Source organism: Peromyscus maniculatus, chromosome 18 (assembly GCF_049852395.1).
Source record: "Peromyscus maniculatus bairdii isolate BWxNUB_F1_BW_parent chromosome 18, HU_Pman_BW_mat_3.1, whole genome shotgun sequence".
Taxonomy (NCBI): domain Eukaryota; kingdom Metazoa; phylum Chordata; class Mammalia; order Rodentia; family Cricetidae; genus Peromyscus; species Peromyscus maniculatus.
This window is the reverse complement of record NC_134869.1, coordinates 19,447,071-19,466,718: the sequence shown is the minus strand read 5'-3', so window position 1 is coordinate 19,466,718 and position 19,648 is coordinate 19,447,071. Positions and strand designations below refer to the sequence as shown.

General features: G+C 42.6%; 1 protein-coding gene across 2 annotated transcripts in view; it reads right to left on the bottom strand.

Moving 5' to 3' along the window:
• Nr2c1 (nuclear receptor subfamily 2 group C member 1) overlaps positions 1–19,648 on the bottom strand; it is a 47,408-nt gene that overhangs the window by 11,887 nt on the left and 15,873 nt on the right. For both annotated transcript variants that reach the window (XM_006988451.4, XM_042263578.2), the window contains exons 6-10: positions 18,851–18,998; positions 18,673–18,763; positions 15,562–15,746; positions 14,034–14,187; positions 4,583–4,704 (exon numbers count right to left, since the gene is read on the bottom strand). In XM_006988451.4, the coding sequence (XP_006988513.1) occupies positions 4,583–4,704; positions 14,034–14,187; positions 15,562–15,746; positions 18,673–18,763; positions 18,851–18,998 (700 nt within the window). The remainder of the gene's footprint in view (positions 1–4,582; positions 4,705–14,033; positions 14,188–15,561; positions 15,747–18,672; positions 18,764–18,850; positions 18,999–19,648) is intronic.

Sequence of the window (19,648 nt, the reverse complement as noted above, 5' to 3'; positions counted from 1 at the left end):
CCCAGCTAGTCTGCACTACAGTGTGAGAGGCGGCCTCAAGAGCAACACACAAGCAAACAAGAGACCAACACCAAACCAAGAGTTTACCAAGAAGGTTTTCCTCATGGGAATTCCTTTAGTATTTGGGAAGGACGGCCTGCCATCAGAAGAAACTGGCTATGGAATAAACTTGAAAGGAAAGCTCCAATGCAAAGGAAAGCAGTATTTATAAACCTTCACACAGGAAATAATAAAGAGAAAGCCATCTCAGTTAAAACCAAGGGAAATAAGAAGACACTGTGCTCTGTGGCAGGAACGGTAAGATCCAGCATCAGTAGTGAGGAGGAAGCAGCACTGGTCAGTGCTTTCTGGGGACGATTTCTAACAATATCAAAGCAAACAAGCATACCTTATAAGACCTCATAATTTCACTGGAAATAACTATTTTATGGCAATGGTAATGCATGTTGACAAACTGTGCTTGGTAGCACTGGACAGAACACAAAGCCGGCAACAGCTCAGACGTCAACTGATGGAGATGAGCATGTAAGTTGTAACACTTCCACAACGAAGATGGCCATCAGGAATTTATACACGTGGCACAGGAAACTTGATTGTGTGATGGGACATCACAGGGAGTAACAGGACGTGCCACTATGCGAAAGTGTTTGGACCGTTTAATAACCAGGGCATGGGAAGTGCTGGCAGGACACTGAACTCTTGACTATGGACCTAGCTTTCTGGAGAGGAGGTTTTACTTTATGGTACTACACTTCAGAGTTAAAAGCAAATCAGTTTTCATGGTAACCTGATTATGAAGTTTTAAAGAAAACAGCTAGCCAAAGTAGTTGAGTAGTGTGGTGGTTTGAATGAGAACGCCCCACAGGCTCATAGAAGTGAATGCTTGGTCTCAATTGGTGGAACTGTTTGGGAAGGGTCGGGAGGCGTGGCCTTGTTAGAGGACATGCGTCACAAGGAGTGGCTTTGAGGGTTCAAAGCCACTTCCCGTGTTTCTCTCTGCCTCTTGTGTGAGGTTCGAGATGCAAGCTCTCAGACGTTGCTCTAGCACCACGCCTGCCTGTCAGGGACACTCTTCCTGCCATGATACTCATGACTCTGACCCTCAGAAGCTGTAAGACCCCCAGACTTTTTCTTCTCTTAGTTGGCTTGGTTGTGGTGTTTTGTCACAGCAATAGAAAGGTCACGAGGGCAAATGGAAAACACAGGAAAGTAAAAATAACTGGAAAAAATATCAGAGCTTGTCTGTGCTACCCTCTGTATTAGAAACACCTTGGCCTTATGGAGAGGGCTCAGAGAGCAACTTAGACTCAATGCAGAGGATGAGAAAGGCTGAAACAAGGGGCCGAAAGGGGCAACTGAGAGTAAATTACTAGATTACTTCTTTGCCAGGGAGCAAGTTATAGGGTTAATTGTAGAAATCAATTACAGAAGGATATCCATCTAAGTTTATTTAAAACAAAATTCCAGGTAGGGATGGGGTGCATGACTGTAATCCAGCACTCGGAAAGCTGATGCAAAAGAAGCAAGAGTTCAAGACCAATCTGAGGTACACAGTGAGTTCGAGGCTATCCTAGAGTCACAGCAAGACCCTGAATCATGGCCACGTTTGCTATCAGAATTTTTCTGTTAGGAAATAAATAACTATTACAGTATCCTTATAGTACCTATTTTCAAATCTTTTTTTTTTACCCTGAGGAAGCAAAAGAAATGGATAGAAAATGCATTTAAACTATCCATCCAGGTTCCAGAAAGTCCCACAAATATCAACAACAAAAGCATTCTGTTGGCCTGGTCACCTATGTCTGAGGACAATCCGACCATCTGGCATCCACATAAACACACGCAATGTGCTACCTGCCACTTCAACATCTGTTTGAACAGAATCCATGGTCCTTAGAGAAAGAGAATCAACAAGAAACAATTAATTCACCAAACTACAGGTCTGAAACCAGCAGGTTACAGACGACATTATGTTTTATGGAACCACAGAAGATTTACCTTTCAGGTTCAAGTGGTGTTAATGAGAACTTGTGTAAATGAGAAAGTCTCTGCAGCAAATGGTGGTGGCCTGGCACTTTGGGTTCTAAGAATCTCGGCAGAGTTAGGCATGGCAGTGCGTGCCTGAAACACAGCACGTGGAGACTGAAGACTGGGGGGCTGACAGGAGTTTGAGGTCAGCCTGGGCTCAACAGTCAGACCCTGTTCCAAAAAACCAGGGCATCGAGAGAGCTCGGCGGGTAAAAGCACTCACCACTGAGCCGACCGTGTGCGTTCACCCCAGAAACCAGGGGGAACTGACTTCCCCTGAGCTGTCCTCTTACATCTAAATGTGTGCCTGCAATGCATGTGCCAGACACACACACACAGACACACACAGACACACACAGACACACACACACACACACACACACACAGACACACACACACACGCACGCACGCACGCACGCACGCACAAATGTAAAGAAAAATCAGAGTAAACAACCCTGCTGCTGTCCACACTCTAGGCAAATTACACTAAGTAACCCCAGCTTCTTAATCTACTGGAACTGTGGAGTCATTTACCTAAATCATGCAGAATGATTTCCCATGAATTAAACTACATATCTTAAACAGAAAATCAACATTCCTATTAAATATAGAGGCTTTTCCAAATACAAACAACACTAAGCAAATCTCCACCCACTAAGGCATCTGAGTACACGTGCCTAGTACCGCGGTCCGTGTCTCTGCAAAACTAGAACTCTGAGGACAATTTCTGTACCCAGCCAGAAAAATTCAGCACCCCCCCAACCCCCCAGTCAGGCTTAGAACATCCTTTATCACCACATAACAGAGCTTCCCGCCATTAGCATCCAGCACTTATCTGATTAAGTCAACTCATAAAAAGGATTTAAAGATTATCTAGGCAGAGATAAGAAGTAAGAGTTTACGTAGCAGCTAATGGCCTGGATTGTTAGCTCAACAGCTATTCTAATTAAGAGGCCTGTGGCTGCCGCACAGAAACGGATTTCCAATACAGATCACAGAGGAAAGTAGCTGCGACTATAACATTAATTATTCTATAAGCAGAAACCTCGGGCTCTGTTCCAGGTCTCACCATCTCAGCTGTTTCCCTGGGATAGGCACGTTCAACAGAAGTACTTAAACCAAGGGCGGTGTGACTAATGGAAAGTTCAGCTATACCTCCAATTCTTTCCTTTTATTAAAATAATGAAGCGTGTGTTCTGGAGGAGGTGGGTGGGGTTGGAATTGAGAATGTGTTTTTTCTTAAAAAATGTCGGAAAATTACTAAAAGCTGAATATTACTCTGAGATAAACGGGAAGGCTCACTCAGAGGTTACATACTCTAATGTAAGCTCTGCTCTGTATAACCACACATCACTGGTTAGCTAGCAAGCAAATCACAGTATCAACTGTATCCTTTGGAATCAGGGCACGTGTGTTTTTTAGTTACAGTCAAGTATTCTATCACGATAGGAAGGGACAGTTACCCCCATTTGTCAAGTGGGGAATCAATGGACAGGCTAGGAAGTGAATGGTTAAACACCAGACAGAGTGGGAGGGAGGGTCCTGTGAGTAAGCGAGCTTGCTGGCCAAGGGCACGCTCCTTCACCCTCACAACCCTCACAGGCCAGTGACTTTAAACTTTAGTAAGGCTGTGATTTCTTGGAGTGGCTCACTTTCCATTTCACCTGATTGCTTCAAAACCAAATACAGATACGGTCTGTCACAGCGCACATTTCGGAAACGGTCTGTGGAGGTTGGGGAAGGGAACCAGGTGACTGGGTAACAGTCGCCTCTGACTTTAAACATGTAGCAGACACAGCTCCCTAGTGACCTGCCTGGAGTGGATACTGAAACAAGGCTGCAGGGGATAACCACCCAGCAGGGGCACCCAGCCTGACACTGCACAGGACACTCCATCTACAAAAAGCACATCGTCAAGTTACAGTGAGAAAAATTAATACGTCCCCCCAATTCTATATTGTTTTATGATTTTATAGCTGGCATTGGTTGTTATGTAGTTCACGGCCATGAGGCTGGACATGCCTGAGTTCTAACGCATTCCCATCTTACAGAAAACTGTGTGTGCATGCGTCTTTTGCCTGCATGCATGTCTGTGCACCATGTGCATGCCTGGTGCTGGCAGCAGAGTCAAAAAGAGGGCATCAGATCCCCAGGGACCGGAGTCAAGAAGGCTGTGGGCCACCAGGTGGGTGCTGGAAACAGAACCTGGGGCTTCTGTAAGAGCAGACAGTGTTCCTAACCACTGGGCCTCCTCCAACCCCCAGACGCGCCTATCACTGTGGTAACCAAAGGCGGCCATTGTCAGTGCTGGCCACGACTGTCCTCTCCACTTACCCAGGTATTAACTTGTTCAAACTATAGAACATGGCTACTCTTCCACACAAACAGTAAGAGAGAAAATAGTAGTTAGCTATCCTGAATTGTCATCTAGATAGACTGGTAGACCTTTTTTTTCTACTGCAGGATAATACAAATCCTCCCCAAATAAACTTCGTGTGTAAATACACGTGTGCCACAGAAATCACATTTATGTTCAAGGACTTCAAACACTCACCCTAGAGCCTGGAAAGAAGGGATGGAAAGTGCCCAATGCATCGACAAGAACAGCAGTCTGGAGGCCGACTCTCCAATGTAGTGCACATTCAGGTACTCGGGCATAGGAGAAGGCATGGTGAGCTAGCGTGAACAGGGATTTAGGTAAATCATCTTATGACTTCAGGTTGGAAATTATCACTTCTTTGAAAACTTGAATATAAATATAACACATCATATAGGAATCCAATACCTGCACCTAACAAGGTCTAATATTGAAATAACTCAAGTCACTGACTATCACAACAGTGCTTAGAAGTTATGAACTGATCATAATTTCTGTCGAAGTAGCATCCAGAGCAACAGACTCTCACTTAATGGCCACCAACCGTGGGAAGACCTGGTTCACTTTATGAAGTTACTATCTTGGTACATCAGTGTGTTTTCTTGCCCCACTCCTTTCTCCACCAATGCAACACAGTGCATTTCAGTGTTAGCAGCGGCCCTGCATGTTGAGGGGCCCTTCGGGTAGGCTACAGTTTTGCTGGCAGAGATAGCGATCCTGAAGCAGGCCTGCCAGTGCCAACTGAGGAGAGCATGCGCCCAGACACCGGGCACAGCTATGGCCTGAAGCAAAACAAAACACATGGAACTGGGGCTCAATGCTGACACTCCTTCGTTGTTCAAAGAGCAGGTCTGCGCAGTATCACCCTATTCTAAAATACTGTCACTGAATACAAAAGTATGTAAAATATATATATATCTACAGGCAAGCCACTCAAAGGCTATCCATTTGCATTATTATAAACAAATAAATAAGTATAAAATACTCAGTTTGACTTAAGATAGTTATTTCAAGTGTCTGACCACAGTGAAAACAAATCCTCTACCGGAACACTTCTGAGAACATTCCAGAAGTCTTAAGGAGAGCCCACACCACTACACGTGGCATGTGGAAGGACCGCCTTTCCTGTTTTGAATCAACAGAAAGGACCTCAGAGAGGACCCGGGCAACCAGTGCTCACAGTGACTGAAAGACTGAACCAGAAGAAACCTGGCTGTTATCTTCCAAATAGGAAAACTGAGTTATATCTGGGGGCCTAAAACATCGTTGAACAACCTCAATCCAAACATCTAAACACGGAAACATTTTGGGGATCAATGCTTAATACTTCAAACATTGGCACATCCTAGATTTTTGGATCAACAGTGTTTAACTAGTAACAACTGAATATCCACCCTTAAACCTGAGAAACTGAAAGCACTATGACACACTTCTGGTCCCAGGCCCCATTTCTAAATTTATTCTAGAAAAACACTTGCCCATACACACAAAAAGTCATAGGTAAGTGATTAAGGTGGTCAAAAGATTACTTTACCACTTATTATCAGTAAAAGCCGTGCACAAATATCACAATAAGGGATGGGGAATACACATTAAAAAATTTTATTAAAAGTAAAAAAAAAAAAAAAAACCAAAAAAAAAACAAAAACAACAAAAACAAACAAAAAAAAAACAAAAAAACCCAAACATTAAAGCTAAATCAAGATCAGATAAATAATTTGAATAGACCCATAACCCCTAGTGAAATAGGAGTCATTAAAGTCTCAGGGCCAGATGGTTTTAACATAGAATTAATTCTACCAGACTTTCAAAGAAGAGTTAACACCAATACTCCTCAAATTATTCCATAAAAGAGAAACAGAAGGAGTTTTGCCAAGTTCATTTTATGAGGCCACAGTCATCATGATACCCAAAACACATAAAGACCAAACAAAGAAACAAAATTACAGACCAATTTCCCTCATAAACTTAGATGCAAAAATCATCTCTAAAATACTTGCAGAGCAAATCCAAGAACACTTCAAAAAGATCATCCACTCTTATCAAGTAGGCTTCATCCCGGAAATGCAGGGATGAATTAATATACAAAAATCAGTAAATGTAATCTACCATATAAATAAATGAAAAGAAAAAAAAACCCAAACCACATGATCATCTCATTAGATGCCAAAAAAGTCTTTGACAAAATATAACACCTCTTTCATGATAAAAGTCATGGAGAGATCAGGGATACAAGAAATATACCTAAACATAATAAAGGCAATTTACCTATAGCCAATATAAAATTAAATGGAGAGAAACTTAAAGCAATTTTACTAAAAGCAGGAACACAACAAGGCTGTCCATTTTATCCATATCTATTCAATATAATACTTGAAGTTCTAGCTAGAGCAATAAGACAACTGAAGGAGCTCAAGAGGATACATATTGGAAAGGAAGAAGTCAAAGTGTTGTTATTTGCAGATAATATAATAGTATACATAATGGGCCTTAAAAATTCCACCTGGGAACTCCTACACCTGATAAACACTTTCAGCAAACTGACTGGGTACAAGATTGTCTGAACAACAACAAAATCAGTAGCCCTCCTGTATAGAAATGACAAATGAACTGAGAAAAAAAAAAAATTGGGAAAATAACAACACCCTTCACAATTCCTTCAAATAATAGAAAATAACCAAGTGAGGGAAAGACCTGTATGATAAAAACTTGTAGTCTTTGAAGAAGGAAATTGAAGAATATATCAGAAGATGGAAAGATCTCCCATGCTCATGGATTGGTAGGATTAGCATAGTAAAAATGGCCATCCTGCCAAAAGCAATTTACAGATTCAATGCAATCCCTACCAAAATTTCAACATAATTATTGACAGACCTTAAAGGAACAGTTCTCAACTTCTTATGGAAAAAAAAAACAAAAAAAACCCAGGATGGCTAAAACAATCCTGAACAATAAAAGAACTTCTGGAGGTATCACCATCCCTGATTTTCAGTTGTATTCCTGAGCTATAGTAATAAAAACCTCACGGTATTGGCATAAAAACAGATGCGTTGACCAATGGAATTGAATTGAAGACCCAGACATAAATCCACACACTTTTGTACACCTGATTTTTGATAAAGAAGCCAGAAATATACACGGGGAAAAAAAAGACAGCATCTTCCACAAATGGTGCTGGTCAAACTGGACATATATTCATGTAGAAGAATGCAAATAGATCCATATTTATCACCCTGCACAAAACTCAAGCCAAGTGAATCAAAGATGTCAACAGAAAACCAGATATGCTGAACCTGACGAAAGAGAAAGTGGGAACGGCCTTGAACCCACTGGCACAGGAGACAACTTTCTGAACAGAACACCAATAGCACAGGCATGAAGATCAACAGTTAATAAACAGGCCCTGGTAAAACTGAAAAGCTTCTGTAAGGCAAAGGACATTGTCAGTTGGACAAAGCAGCAGCCTACAGAATGGGAAAAAAGATTTTTATCAACTCCACATTCAAGAGAGGACTAATATTCAATATGTATGTATGTGTGTATATATATATATATATACACACACAAATATATATATAGAGAGAGAACTCAAACTAGATATTAAAAAAATCAAATAATACAATTAAAAAATGAAATATAGATCTAGAGAGATTATTCTCAATAGAGGAATCTCTAACGGTTGAGAAACACTAAAAAATAAATATTCAACATCCTTAGCCCTCAGGGAAATACAATTTAAAACTACTTTGAAATTCCATCTTATACCTGTCAGAAGGGCTAAAATCAGTAACACAAGTACAGTTCATGCTGATGAGGATGTGGAGCAAGGGGAACATTCCATTGCTAGTGGGAGTGCAAACTTGTACAGACACTATGGAAATCAATATGGAGGTTCCTTAGAAAGTTGGGAATCTGTCTACCTCAAGACCCAGCTACACCACTCCTGGGCATATACCCAAAGGACCCTCCATCCTACCACAAGGACACTTGCTCAACTATGTTGATTGTGGCTTTATTCATAATAACTAGAAACTGGAAACAACTGAAATGTCCCTCAACTAAAGAATGGATAAAGAAAATGTGGCGCATTTACATAATGGAGTATTACTCAGCTGTTAAAAATGACACCATCAAATTTGTAGGCAAATGGATGCAGCAATGGATGTAGGCAAATGGATCTTTTTAGAAAAGATCATCCTGTCTGAGGTAACCAAACCCAGAAAGGCAAATATGATTGGTGCCTTGTCCAGTCATCATCAGAGAGGCTTCCTCCAGCAGCAGATGGGAGCAGGTGCAGAGACCCACAGTCAGACATTATGCAGAGAGTCTAAACTGGAGGTCTCCACCAGGTGCTTCCCATCAGAGTTTAGGGAACCCTGCTGAAGAGGGAGAGGAACGATTTTAGGAGTCAGAGGGGATGGAGGACACCAGAACATGGCCCACTGAATCTGAGCAGGACTCGTACTGGCTCACAGGGACTGAAGCAGTAAGCCTGAGTCCTGCATGGGTCTGCTCCAGTCCTCCGCATAGATGCTATGGCTGTTAGCTTGTTGCTTTTGTGGGACTCCTAACAGTGGGAGCTGGGGTGTCTTTGACTCTTTTGCCTGCTCTTGGGACTCTCTTCCTCCTACTGAGTTGCTTTGTCCAGCTTCAACATGAGGGCTTTTGACTTGTCTTAGTGTATCTTGTCTTGTCATGTTTGGTTGTTGTCTCTTGGGGGCCTGCTTTTTTCTGAAGGGAAACAGGAGGAGTGGATCTGGGCGACAGGGGAGGTGGAGGGAAGGAAACTGTGGTCGGGATGTACTGTATGAGAGAAATCTATTTTCAATCAAAAAAATTAGTAAAAAAAGTTGTCTTTGTTCAAAATTAGGCACAAAGGTTTACCAAATCCTTACTTTTAGGAATAGAATGTAGGTCCCCTTTTCTTGTATAGTATGGTTTCCAATTCTGCGTTTTATGGTGTGTGTGTGTGTGTGTGTGTGTGTGTGTGTGTGTGTGTGTGTGTGTGTTTCTCTTATACTTTTTCTTTTTTTATTCTGGTTTGCTTGTTTGCCTGTTTGTTCGAAAGAGAAAGAGAAAGAGAAAGAGAAAGAGAAAGAGAAAGAGAGAGAGAGAAAGAGAGAGGGAGGGAGGGAGGGAGGGAGGGAGGGAGGGAGGGAGGGAGGGAGGGAGGGAGGAAGGAAGGAAGGAAGGAGTAGAGTTGGATGATGGAGAGGTGAAGAGGATCGGGGGATGGGAAACTGTGATCAGAATAGGTTCCATGAAAAAAATTATTTTCTTCTTTTTCTTTTATTTTTTTGAGACAGTTTCTCTGTGTAGCCCTGGATGTCCTGGAACTTGCTCTGTAGACCAGCCTTGCCTCAAGCACATGGAAATCCACCTGCCTCTGCTTCCCGAGTGCTGGGATTTGCCACCACCACTTGGCAAAAAAATATTATTTTCAATAGGGAAAGAAAAAAAAGAATGTGTGCACTCAAGCTTGCTAAGTATATACTTTTATCTGTAGAGCTGGGGATCGAACTCAGGGCTTTATGTATGCGGGACAAATGCTCTACCAGCTGCGCTACATCAACAGTTTGATTTACCTATTTATTAATATTGACAGTACCAAATGATGAGATAGGGAAATAGATGGTTTAAACCCTATATAAGATTGTCTTCTGAGGTCTGAACCCAGGACCTTGGCATGTTGAGAATCCATTCTACCACCAAACAACACCGACAGACTCACGATGAAAAAATTTTCAAATGTTTACTGGAGCAGCAAGGTAAAACACAATTCAGAAAACACAAAACATGTCTTTAAAAACACCTGTGTGTGTATGTGTGTGCACATGTGATGTATGTGTGCAGGTGTATGCACAGAGACCACAGGTTGGTGTTGAGTGTCTTCCTCTATTGCTCTCCATATTTTTTTACTTACTTTGCATATGATACGTGTATATGAGTATGGATGTGTGCCATGGTGTACATGTGGAGGTCAGAGGACAACTTTCAGAATCAGTTCTCTCCACTGTGCATCTCAGGGGTCAAACTCAGGTCATCAGGCTCGGAGGCACGTGCTTTTACCCGCTGAATCATCTCTCTGCTGGCTCCTCACCTTGTTTTGAGACACAGTCTCTCACAAAATCTGAAGACTAGCTGGCCAATGAGCCCCAGGGAGCCCCTGTGTCCCTCCCCAGAGCTAGGATTCCAAGTTCACACACCACGCTCGACCTCTTCTTTGATGCTGCTGATCTGAGCGTGGGTCCTCATGCTATGTGGGAAGCACGCACTGACCGAGCATCTTCCCCAGCCCCAGTTCCTGAGAGAAGCGAGCAAATACTAAATGCCTTTACAAACAAAAATGTGACTGTTTTTACATGGGAATAAGTGTAAAAATTTTGGGAAATATACCATTTCAGAATTGCTTAAGGTGAGTGGGTGTGGGGGAGGGCGGTGAAAACTTAGGGGAATTACCCAAAACAACCAGTCCTATGGGTGAGGGACGCTACAGAACAACACTACAGAATACTCAGGGCACATGCCTCTCATCACAGCATACAAGAGGATGGAGAGCTCACAACCACGTGTGCTATGCAGCAAGACCCTGCTCCTGTCTCAGAAACCAAAACCAAAGTAGCAGAAATCCACAAAAGAAAACAATACCCTCCAAAACCCCTCAAAACCCTTTGCAAATAGTTTTAAACCACCTTTAAACAAAGAAAACACTAGCTGTATGTTTGCCTTACTTGCCTTGGCAATTACCTCTCTAGTGCAGCTTCTACATCAAATTCTGTCAGAATAAAACTTTGAAAAACCCATTTGACTTGTAGGAGATACGGACTGTCTTTCAAGATTTGTGACTCTGGGTTAGGCCTTCCTTCAGGTGACTGATGAGCACTGTGAGCACTGTGAGCTGTTATCTCAGAACTCACATCTGACCAGTGAGAACTGTGGGCAGGATTGAGAAGGGCATGTGTGAGGAGTGATGGAGACGTGACTTGGAATGGGAAGGGCCTTAAAAGGTCATGTGACAGAGCGGCAGCTGAACCCCACATGAGCAATGGAAGCTATGAAATATGCTGGCTGGCTGATTTTTGTGACAGGGTCTTGTCACACTTTAAATTGTCAGTGACATAGTAGGTTGATCTTTAACAAAGATGCACTGATTTCAGGATCCAGGACAAGATGGAGAAGACATACGGGACAAAGATATCACTGTGACAATTCGAGCTAGAACTTTAAAGGAGCTTTAAGACACAGTTGATAGAAACAGGAAGGGGGAGATTCAAGTGCAGGATGAAGGGGAGTCACCTGAGGGAGGACAGGGAGGGTTTGAGTTCAGCATCACATCAGTTTTGAAAACGGCCTCACCCTTGTCCTATGGATTTACTTCAAAGGATAGAAGTCCTATTTACCTTAATTGTTCCTATAGGAATAAAGTGAAAGAGATTTTTGAAATCATAACTCAAAAAAGTCATAAATAAAAATATTACTATCATTCTAGATTCTTTACTTGCTGTTATATCACCGGATGGCTTCTCCTTCCTACATTTAGGTTGCTTTGAATAAGATATTAAAATACACAAATCTTAGTTTCACTATGAAATGAGAATAAAAACTTCAACTCATCCAAGAGAAGTGTCATGGCTCAGCTGAGAGAACAGATAGGGAAATATGCCAATTAGACACACAGAGCAACAGAGGGACACAGGGTGGCTCTGCTCGGGGACTGAGAAGTCCGGGATCTGAAGGGGGGTGTCAGCCCCGAAACCCAGGCCGGAGGAGAGCAGCAGGAGACCTGACCCGTGGAATGACTGCAGAAAACTAGAACTCTTCCCAGGACTGGAAGCAAGGGTTGAAGCTGCTGCCGTTTCCAGGAGAGGAAGAACCCACCAGCTCCAGAGAGAAAAGCCAAGTTTGAATTTGTTGAATTCATCTGTCCCAAGCATTTAGTTCATAGAATTAAAAACCCGAGAACTGATTGAAGGAAGCTGATCAGCGGCTGTCTAAAAGAGCTATTTGTCCCTGCGTGCACCGGGTCTCTGCCTCCACCTCTCTCCTTGTCCTTCCTCCAATCTCAGTCCAGAGTGGGAAATGAAACTGAGCACACAAGAGAATGGACTTCATTTAGAAGATGAAAGAACCATGGGAAAAGCATCTTGCCTTGATCCCCTTGTCCATAGCTCCAACAATAACTTTTAGGCACTAATTATTCTTACTATCTCTTCTTATATCACCTATGAAACGTTTTTGGGGAGTGCAGATAAAACACTTGAATTTTTATAAGTACAATTTATTTAGTAAAATGTATTTAGTAAAATTTTACATGAGAATTGTTTTCTCTGCTGCATTTAACTGGTATATCATGTTATGGCAATTATTAGGCCATGTGAACTTTTCCTATGGCTATTTCAACCAAGCTGAATTCTGAAATACCAATCTTCTATGGTGTTTTGGTCTAGCAGGAAAGTTTATATCCACTGTAAATCATTCTCAAGTGTCCCAGAACTGCTGTGTACGGCTGACTGTGATCTGTGTATACTCAATTATTTTACACACCCCTTTCTAACAGTATTCACAAGGGCAAAGCAAAGATCCAAGAGGGTCAGTTATGGTGCTAACGAGATCTCAGCGGTGGGCACATCTACAGCTCGGTTCAGCATATTAATCTGAGGAACAGATCAAGCTTTAGAGAGTTACTTCGTAGGCTCCATCTGTATCGCTTCTAATAGTCTAGCTGTGCTGCTTCCATTATAAAGAGTACGGGGGTGAGAGAGGCGCGGGGTAGGGCACTGGCCATGCGTAGGAGCACATAGACACGTAGAGTACACGTAGGGATTCATCCCCAGCACCATGACAAAATGTATTTAGGATAAATTCCAAATGCTCCTTTTCCAAAATGGTTTTTACAAGTACCAGGAGTTAGAAACCTAAGGCTAAAATGCATTATGTAACAAGCACCCCCATATGATAATGCTGAAGGGTAGCTAAGTAAGGTAGCTCAGTCACACATTCATCATTTTTATCTTTATTATTTCTAATGTGAGAGCAAAATATCTGGGTCTTAGACACCAGTTTACACTAAAATAGTAGCCAGGCACTGAACAAAGCCATGTATCCAGGACACAATGAATGTCCACGCCTAATGAAAGAAAGCAATTGTGCCTAACTGACCCTAAAATCTTCCTGATTTTGTTTTACAAGGCAGTTTCTCCTGCTCTGTGTAGCCTTGGCTATCCTAGAGTCTCTCTGTAGACCAGGCTGGCCTTGAGTTCAGAGATCAACCTGCCTCTGCCTCTCGAGTGTTGGGATTAAAGGCGTGCGCCACCACCGCCTGGCTGGGCTCACAACCATCTACAGTAGGATCTGAAGACCTCTTCTGGCACGCAGGTATGCATGCAAAGCACTCACACATACAATATAAATGAATTAAATGTAGAGAATTATTAAAACCTAACCACCTACTTGCCCTATCACAACTGAGAGCAGCAAGCTGATCCACTGTGTTCTACAGCAGGGCGTGGCTCAGGGCTGAAATTCTACCACGGCTACTTCTGACTCTAAAAGTTAACAGGCAAGTTCTGACTGCTGAAAGGAAGATCAGAATCCAACAGTAGCATAACATAAAAAAAATCAAAGGTACCCTGAAAACTACATGGGAGTCGCTGAGCAGTGGCCCCTCTTTTTCCATGTAGCTCGACTCTCCAGGGATGAGGTGTCCGTCCATGCTCTCCACTGGGCTATGACAGGCTGGGCTTTCTCCGGGAGTCAAGGCTTTGGCGAGGGTGTCAAACGCCCTACAAGGAGACAGCAGACGCTGTGAGCTCGGCCAGTCTCCAACAGGCAAATGAAATTCCTCTACAAAGTTCTGGAGTTAAGATTTAAGTCAAGGGGCGAGGATAGCTCAATGGTAGAACACTTGTCTAGCACACACTAGGCCATGGGTTTAGTGCCCAGGATGGGGGTGGGGGCACCTAAGCATAAAAATTCCTTTGCAGATAGGGCAGGGGTTGGCTCAGTGGTGGAAGGCTGTGTAGTGTTGAAAAGGACCTGGGCTCCAGTGCCACCGTCAGGAGGGGTATGCACACACAAAACGAACAGTAACAAACCAGGCTCCAGAAAACAACAGCGTTCTTGTATGACAGACAGACGCTGTATTTCAGTGACCTCTGTGATCAGCTCCAAAGCCAACAAATTAAACTTAGTAAGTGTACTTTAAAATATTATATATTACCATATTACCAAGAAATTATCATCTCTTTAAGTATGAGAGAAATCCTCATACTCATTCCTTCATATGCAAGCTATTTATGTCGACTTTGCTATATCAAACACAAAACAAGTTCAGTTTTGATTTTACTTAAAAATTCAGACTATTTTTACACTTGTGGTTACTTAAATGCACACAGATAAGAATTTAAGATTAGGATGATAGATAACTGAAGTTACCAAGTAATCATTGAAAACAGTTTCCCATACTGTTACAGGATACATTTTCTAGAGTTCCTTAAATGAAGTCCTACGCTCAACAACTCCCCAAGGCTCCACTGCTATGTCCCCCTTTCCGGTCCTTTTGCAATGCTGTCCCTCAAACCCAGGGCCTAGGACACACCGGGTGAGCATTCTACCACCACTCAGGGATACCCCAGCGCAATATGAAATATAAAATAATAAACGGAAGTCTGAGAAAACTCCGACGGAATTTCATCTCTGTATTCCTGACAAAATAAAATCAAATTCTGATTCTATTTTCCTTAAGTATAATTTAAAATAGTTATTTCAATGAGATCTTTGACATTATCAACAGAAATTAGTGGTGGCTGGGAAATCAAGATGGCTGCTTAGGAAACATGTTTCGTTCTACATACAGCGGGAAAACATCTAAACACAAAAGGAAACGTCAGACCCCAACTGTCATTTAAGATAAAGGAAATCCCCAACCTGCCAGACTGCAGTACTAACTTTATAATATACACTTCCTGCTCATGAAACTCAGAATGGAGTGTGTTCAGCATGCTGCACTATAAGCAGATTTTCAATTAACCCGTACTATACCTTACACTTCTATATTTCTTACTGAAATACTTTTCAGAAACTTTTAGAGACAGACGTTAACACAAAAACACTCTAATCAACTCAGAATGCAGTTTAGAAGAAGAGACCAGATTTACCTTGAGACGTCCCCGTTGGTCTGGATATCCTGATGAAATGCACAGAAGGGGGCATCCCCGTTGCGTAAGCTTTCCACCACAGGCATGTCGTGACTAGTGTAAGGAAGGTCTTTAGCTTTGCCGAGATTCGCCAGTGACGTGACCACACTGGCCAGTGTGCTTAGGTCTCCTTGGCATGATTCAACCTTAAAAATAAAGAAAGGACTAAAATTTTGCAAAGCGGTACTGATATTTCAAAACCTCAAATATCAAATTCTAGGTCATGAAATACTGAGAGAAAAGCAAATTAATAAATCAAATTGATGAGTACAGCAGTTCGTTTCTGTAATCCATGCCAGACTCAAGAGGACGAGGTGAGAGGGTTTCCACAAAGTCAAGGCCAGTGTGGGCTACCGAGTGAGAGGTCGCCCTTAAAGAAAAAAGAAAAACTCCCGAGGAAAACATAGACTTAAAAATAGGTATAAGTTTATAAAAAACATTTACAAAGCTTAAACAAAAATTCTACTTACTAACTAATCCAGCCAAGTCATAGTTACTTCCTCTAAAAAGGATATCAAATTAGGTAATAATTCTTTTTAGAGGTAATGATTTAATATTGTTAAAACTTCCAAAACTTTTAAGATTAAAATATTTTAATTTTGTGTGTATGGGTGTTTTGCTTGCATGCATGTCTGTGCAGCCCATGCGGCCTGGTGCCCTCAGAGGTCAACAGAGGGCATTGGGTTCCCTGGTACTGGAGTTACAGATGACTGTGAGCGGCCATGTAGGGGCAGGGAACTGAACGTGGGTCCTCTCCACGAGCAGTAAAGGCTCTTAACCTCTGAGCCATCTCATCTCTCCAGCCCCAAAGATTTAGTTTTGCTTTTTACATTAGGTGTGTCTGTGTGTGGGTATATATATCTTTGCTCTGAGCTGCCTTGCTGGCCCTGAAGACTTGGGAGTGTCTCGGGGAAGACTTTCCTCCACCGGCCCCGGGCTCTGCCTCTGCAGCACTGTCAGCCCCACAGTACTAGGGCGTCATTCATGGAATGAATGACTATGGTCACACAGGCCATGAAGAATAGGGGCCTGCTGGATTGCAGAGCCTATGTTCATAGCCAATTAACCTTCTTAAATAAGAATACGAGTAATTAGTATTTTTAACTATTTTAATTTTTTTTTTCTTGTTTAGGTTTTGTTTTTTGAGACAGGGTCTAAGTGTGTAGTCCCGGCTGGCCTGGAATTCACTGTATGAGACCAGGCTGGCCTCAAGCTCAGACAGCTCCTCCTGCCTCTGCCTCCTGAATGCTGAGATTAGATTAAAGGCATTTGCTCATATATTCTGCTAGGTATCTTAACTTTTATTTACAACTCAGAAATGTTAATATTCCTTTCCATGAGACAGCATGTCTAACTAGATTTCAAAGTTTCTGCCACTGGAGATTCTTAAGTAACGCAACATGGAGAAACCTCATCTTGTGATGTGAAATTCGGGTCCATTTGTCGTGTTTTGCATTACACCTTCCGGTGCTGAGACTGAACCAAGGACTTCATGCATGATGCACCTACTCTTCCACTCAATGCCCTGACGACTTTGGGGCTGACAGTGCTGCAGAGGCAGAGCCCGGGGCTGGTGGAGGAAAGTCTTCCCCGAGACACTCCCAAGGCTTTTCAGGGCCAGCACGGCAGCTCAGAGCAAAGGCACTGGCCACTAACCAGGATTCCTTGTATGACGAGATCCCACCCACATGGTGGGAAAGGACAGCCAACTCTGGAAAGTTGTTCTCTGACCTCCATATGTGTATGGTGGCATACAGACACAGTAAAAAAAAATAACAAAAATAGGTTACAAACCTTTTTAGGAAAACTTTCTCTTCTCACACAGTTTTGGAAAACTGCAGGAAGTTTATCAAGTTTATCTAAATAGAGCAGTTTTTAGGGCCAGGGAGATGGCTTCATGGGCAACAGTGGCTGCTGTACAAGCACAAAGATAGATCTAAATTCAGATCCCCAGCGCACACATAAACAACCATGTGTGTTCCTGTCATTGCCACATCCAGGGAAGAGAAAGACAGGAGGGTTGCCGGGGGCCTCACTGGCTCCCCCCAACTGGAACTCCAAATTCTGGGTTCGCTAAGACCCTGTCTCATAGGACAAGGCAGACGGCAATACAGCAGGGCATTGTGAGCGTGAGCATGAGGATGTCCACAAGCAGGCACACATGTATGTGTGTGCACGCACACATGCAGAAATCTCTCCTTTAGACTCGAGCAGAGATCGGCTTCAGTCTCAAGAGAGTCTCGAGGACTGGGGTGTCATCTGAGAGCACTTGCAATTTCATTCCCACCCTGACCCCAGAGAGGCTGAGATGCACAGCGGCCACAGAGAATCCTGAGACTCAAGGGAGTGTTCTAATGGAGGTATGCTGAGAATTTCCCTTTACTTAGAGTAATACTCCAAGTAAAATGTAATATGTAAAATAATACATAAAATATAATAAATCTAGCAGGAAAAATAAGAGGAAGTCAGGTAAGAATTCTGATCAGATGGGTTCACAATACATCACGGCTGATCCTCAAATCAGAGTGCAGATTGGGCTGGATCCATTCCCAGTCATTTCCTGCTTTTAGCTTTCTAAGTTGCTGGGATTCAGGAAGTGAACCATTTATTAGGTTTGGTTTAGATTTAGCATCAATTAATTTTCTGATAGCTTTCACTTCAAGATGAAAGAAAAACTGGGAACACTTTTACTTTTTGTTGCTTTCATGGTCAAGATAAAATTTTAGTGACACGGTGAAAAATTTTATCAAGTAATTTTAGCTTTAGGAACAGGAATTAGAGACTGGAGAGATGGCTCAGTGGTTAAGAGCACTGTCTGCTCCTCCAGAGGTCATGAGTTCAATTCCCAGCACCCACATGGTGGCTCGCAACCATCTGTAGTGGGATCTGATGCCCTCTTCTGGCCTGCAGGGATACATGCAGGCAGAACACTGTGTACATAACATATATAAATAAAGTCTTTTCAGAAAGGAAAGAGGAATTACTGCTCTGTAGTAGAGCAGGGGGCTAAGGGCTCCAACGCCAGCACCACGAGGACGGGGGAGGGAGGGTCTTTTAAACTGCACTATATACCTTATCTGGTGCCATTAGCATAGTTGGTTCTGTTTTTATTCCAGACGGATGAATATTCACGAACATTCCTGAATCCAACAGTCCTGTTGACCTGTAACAAATGAAGCACAAATTTCAGTCTTACTTGATCTGGAAAAAGTAGCAAGTGACCCGCTTCTTAGTGTCATCTGTATGGCACCTGGTGGCCTCGCCGTCCGTCACAAAGGTTGGAGTGGCAGCCAGCGGGCTTCGGAGGTCTTTGCGGATGTAGATTTTTTCTGTTGAGGCCGCACAGTTGGAAGATTTTTCTCGGGACACTTCAATGGGTTTTCTTTCACACTGAACAGCTGTGAAAACATGTTAAATAATTATACTACAAGAGACTTTATGTAAATTTGTAAACCTAGGCTTCTTGCCATCAGTATGACTAGCAAGAGGGAGACGCTGCTTCCCAGTGAATTCCAAAGGCAACCATCAATCTTTACAGAGTCTATTCACATTCAATGATGTTGCTCCCTATTTGTAAAACTGGTCAATGTACATCTTATTCACATTTCTTCCTATTTGGCCACTCCTATGGTAGAAAAACAGAAACCTCATGCTGGGTGGTGGTGGTGGCGGTGGCGGCGGACGCCTTTAATCCCAGCACTCGGGAGGCAGAGGCATCTCTGTGAGTTCGAGGCCAGCCTGGTCTACAGAGTGAGATCCAGGACAGGCACCAAAGCTATACAGAGAAACCCTGTCTAGAGGGGGAAAAAAAAAAAAAAAGACAAGACAAAGAAACCTCATGATCAAGAAGGAAGAACTCCATATAAAGAAAAAGAAATCAGTTGAAGATAATACTAATAAAAAAAAAAGGGCTAAGGAGAGCCTTTCTGGTTAAGAAATAAATGTGCATCACACAGAAGCTCATCTACACAACGTGCACTATCTATAGGAATTTGTAGGACCTAGAGAGGAGGTAAGACCGTTGTTAAATGTACACTTTCTTTCGGGG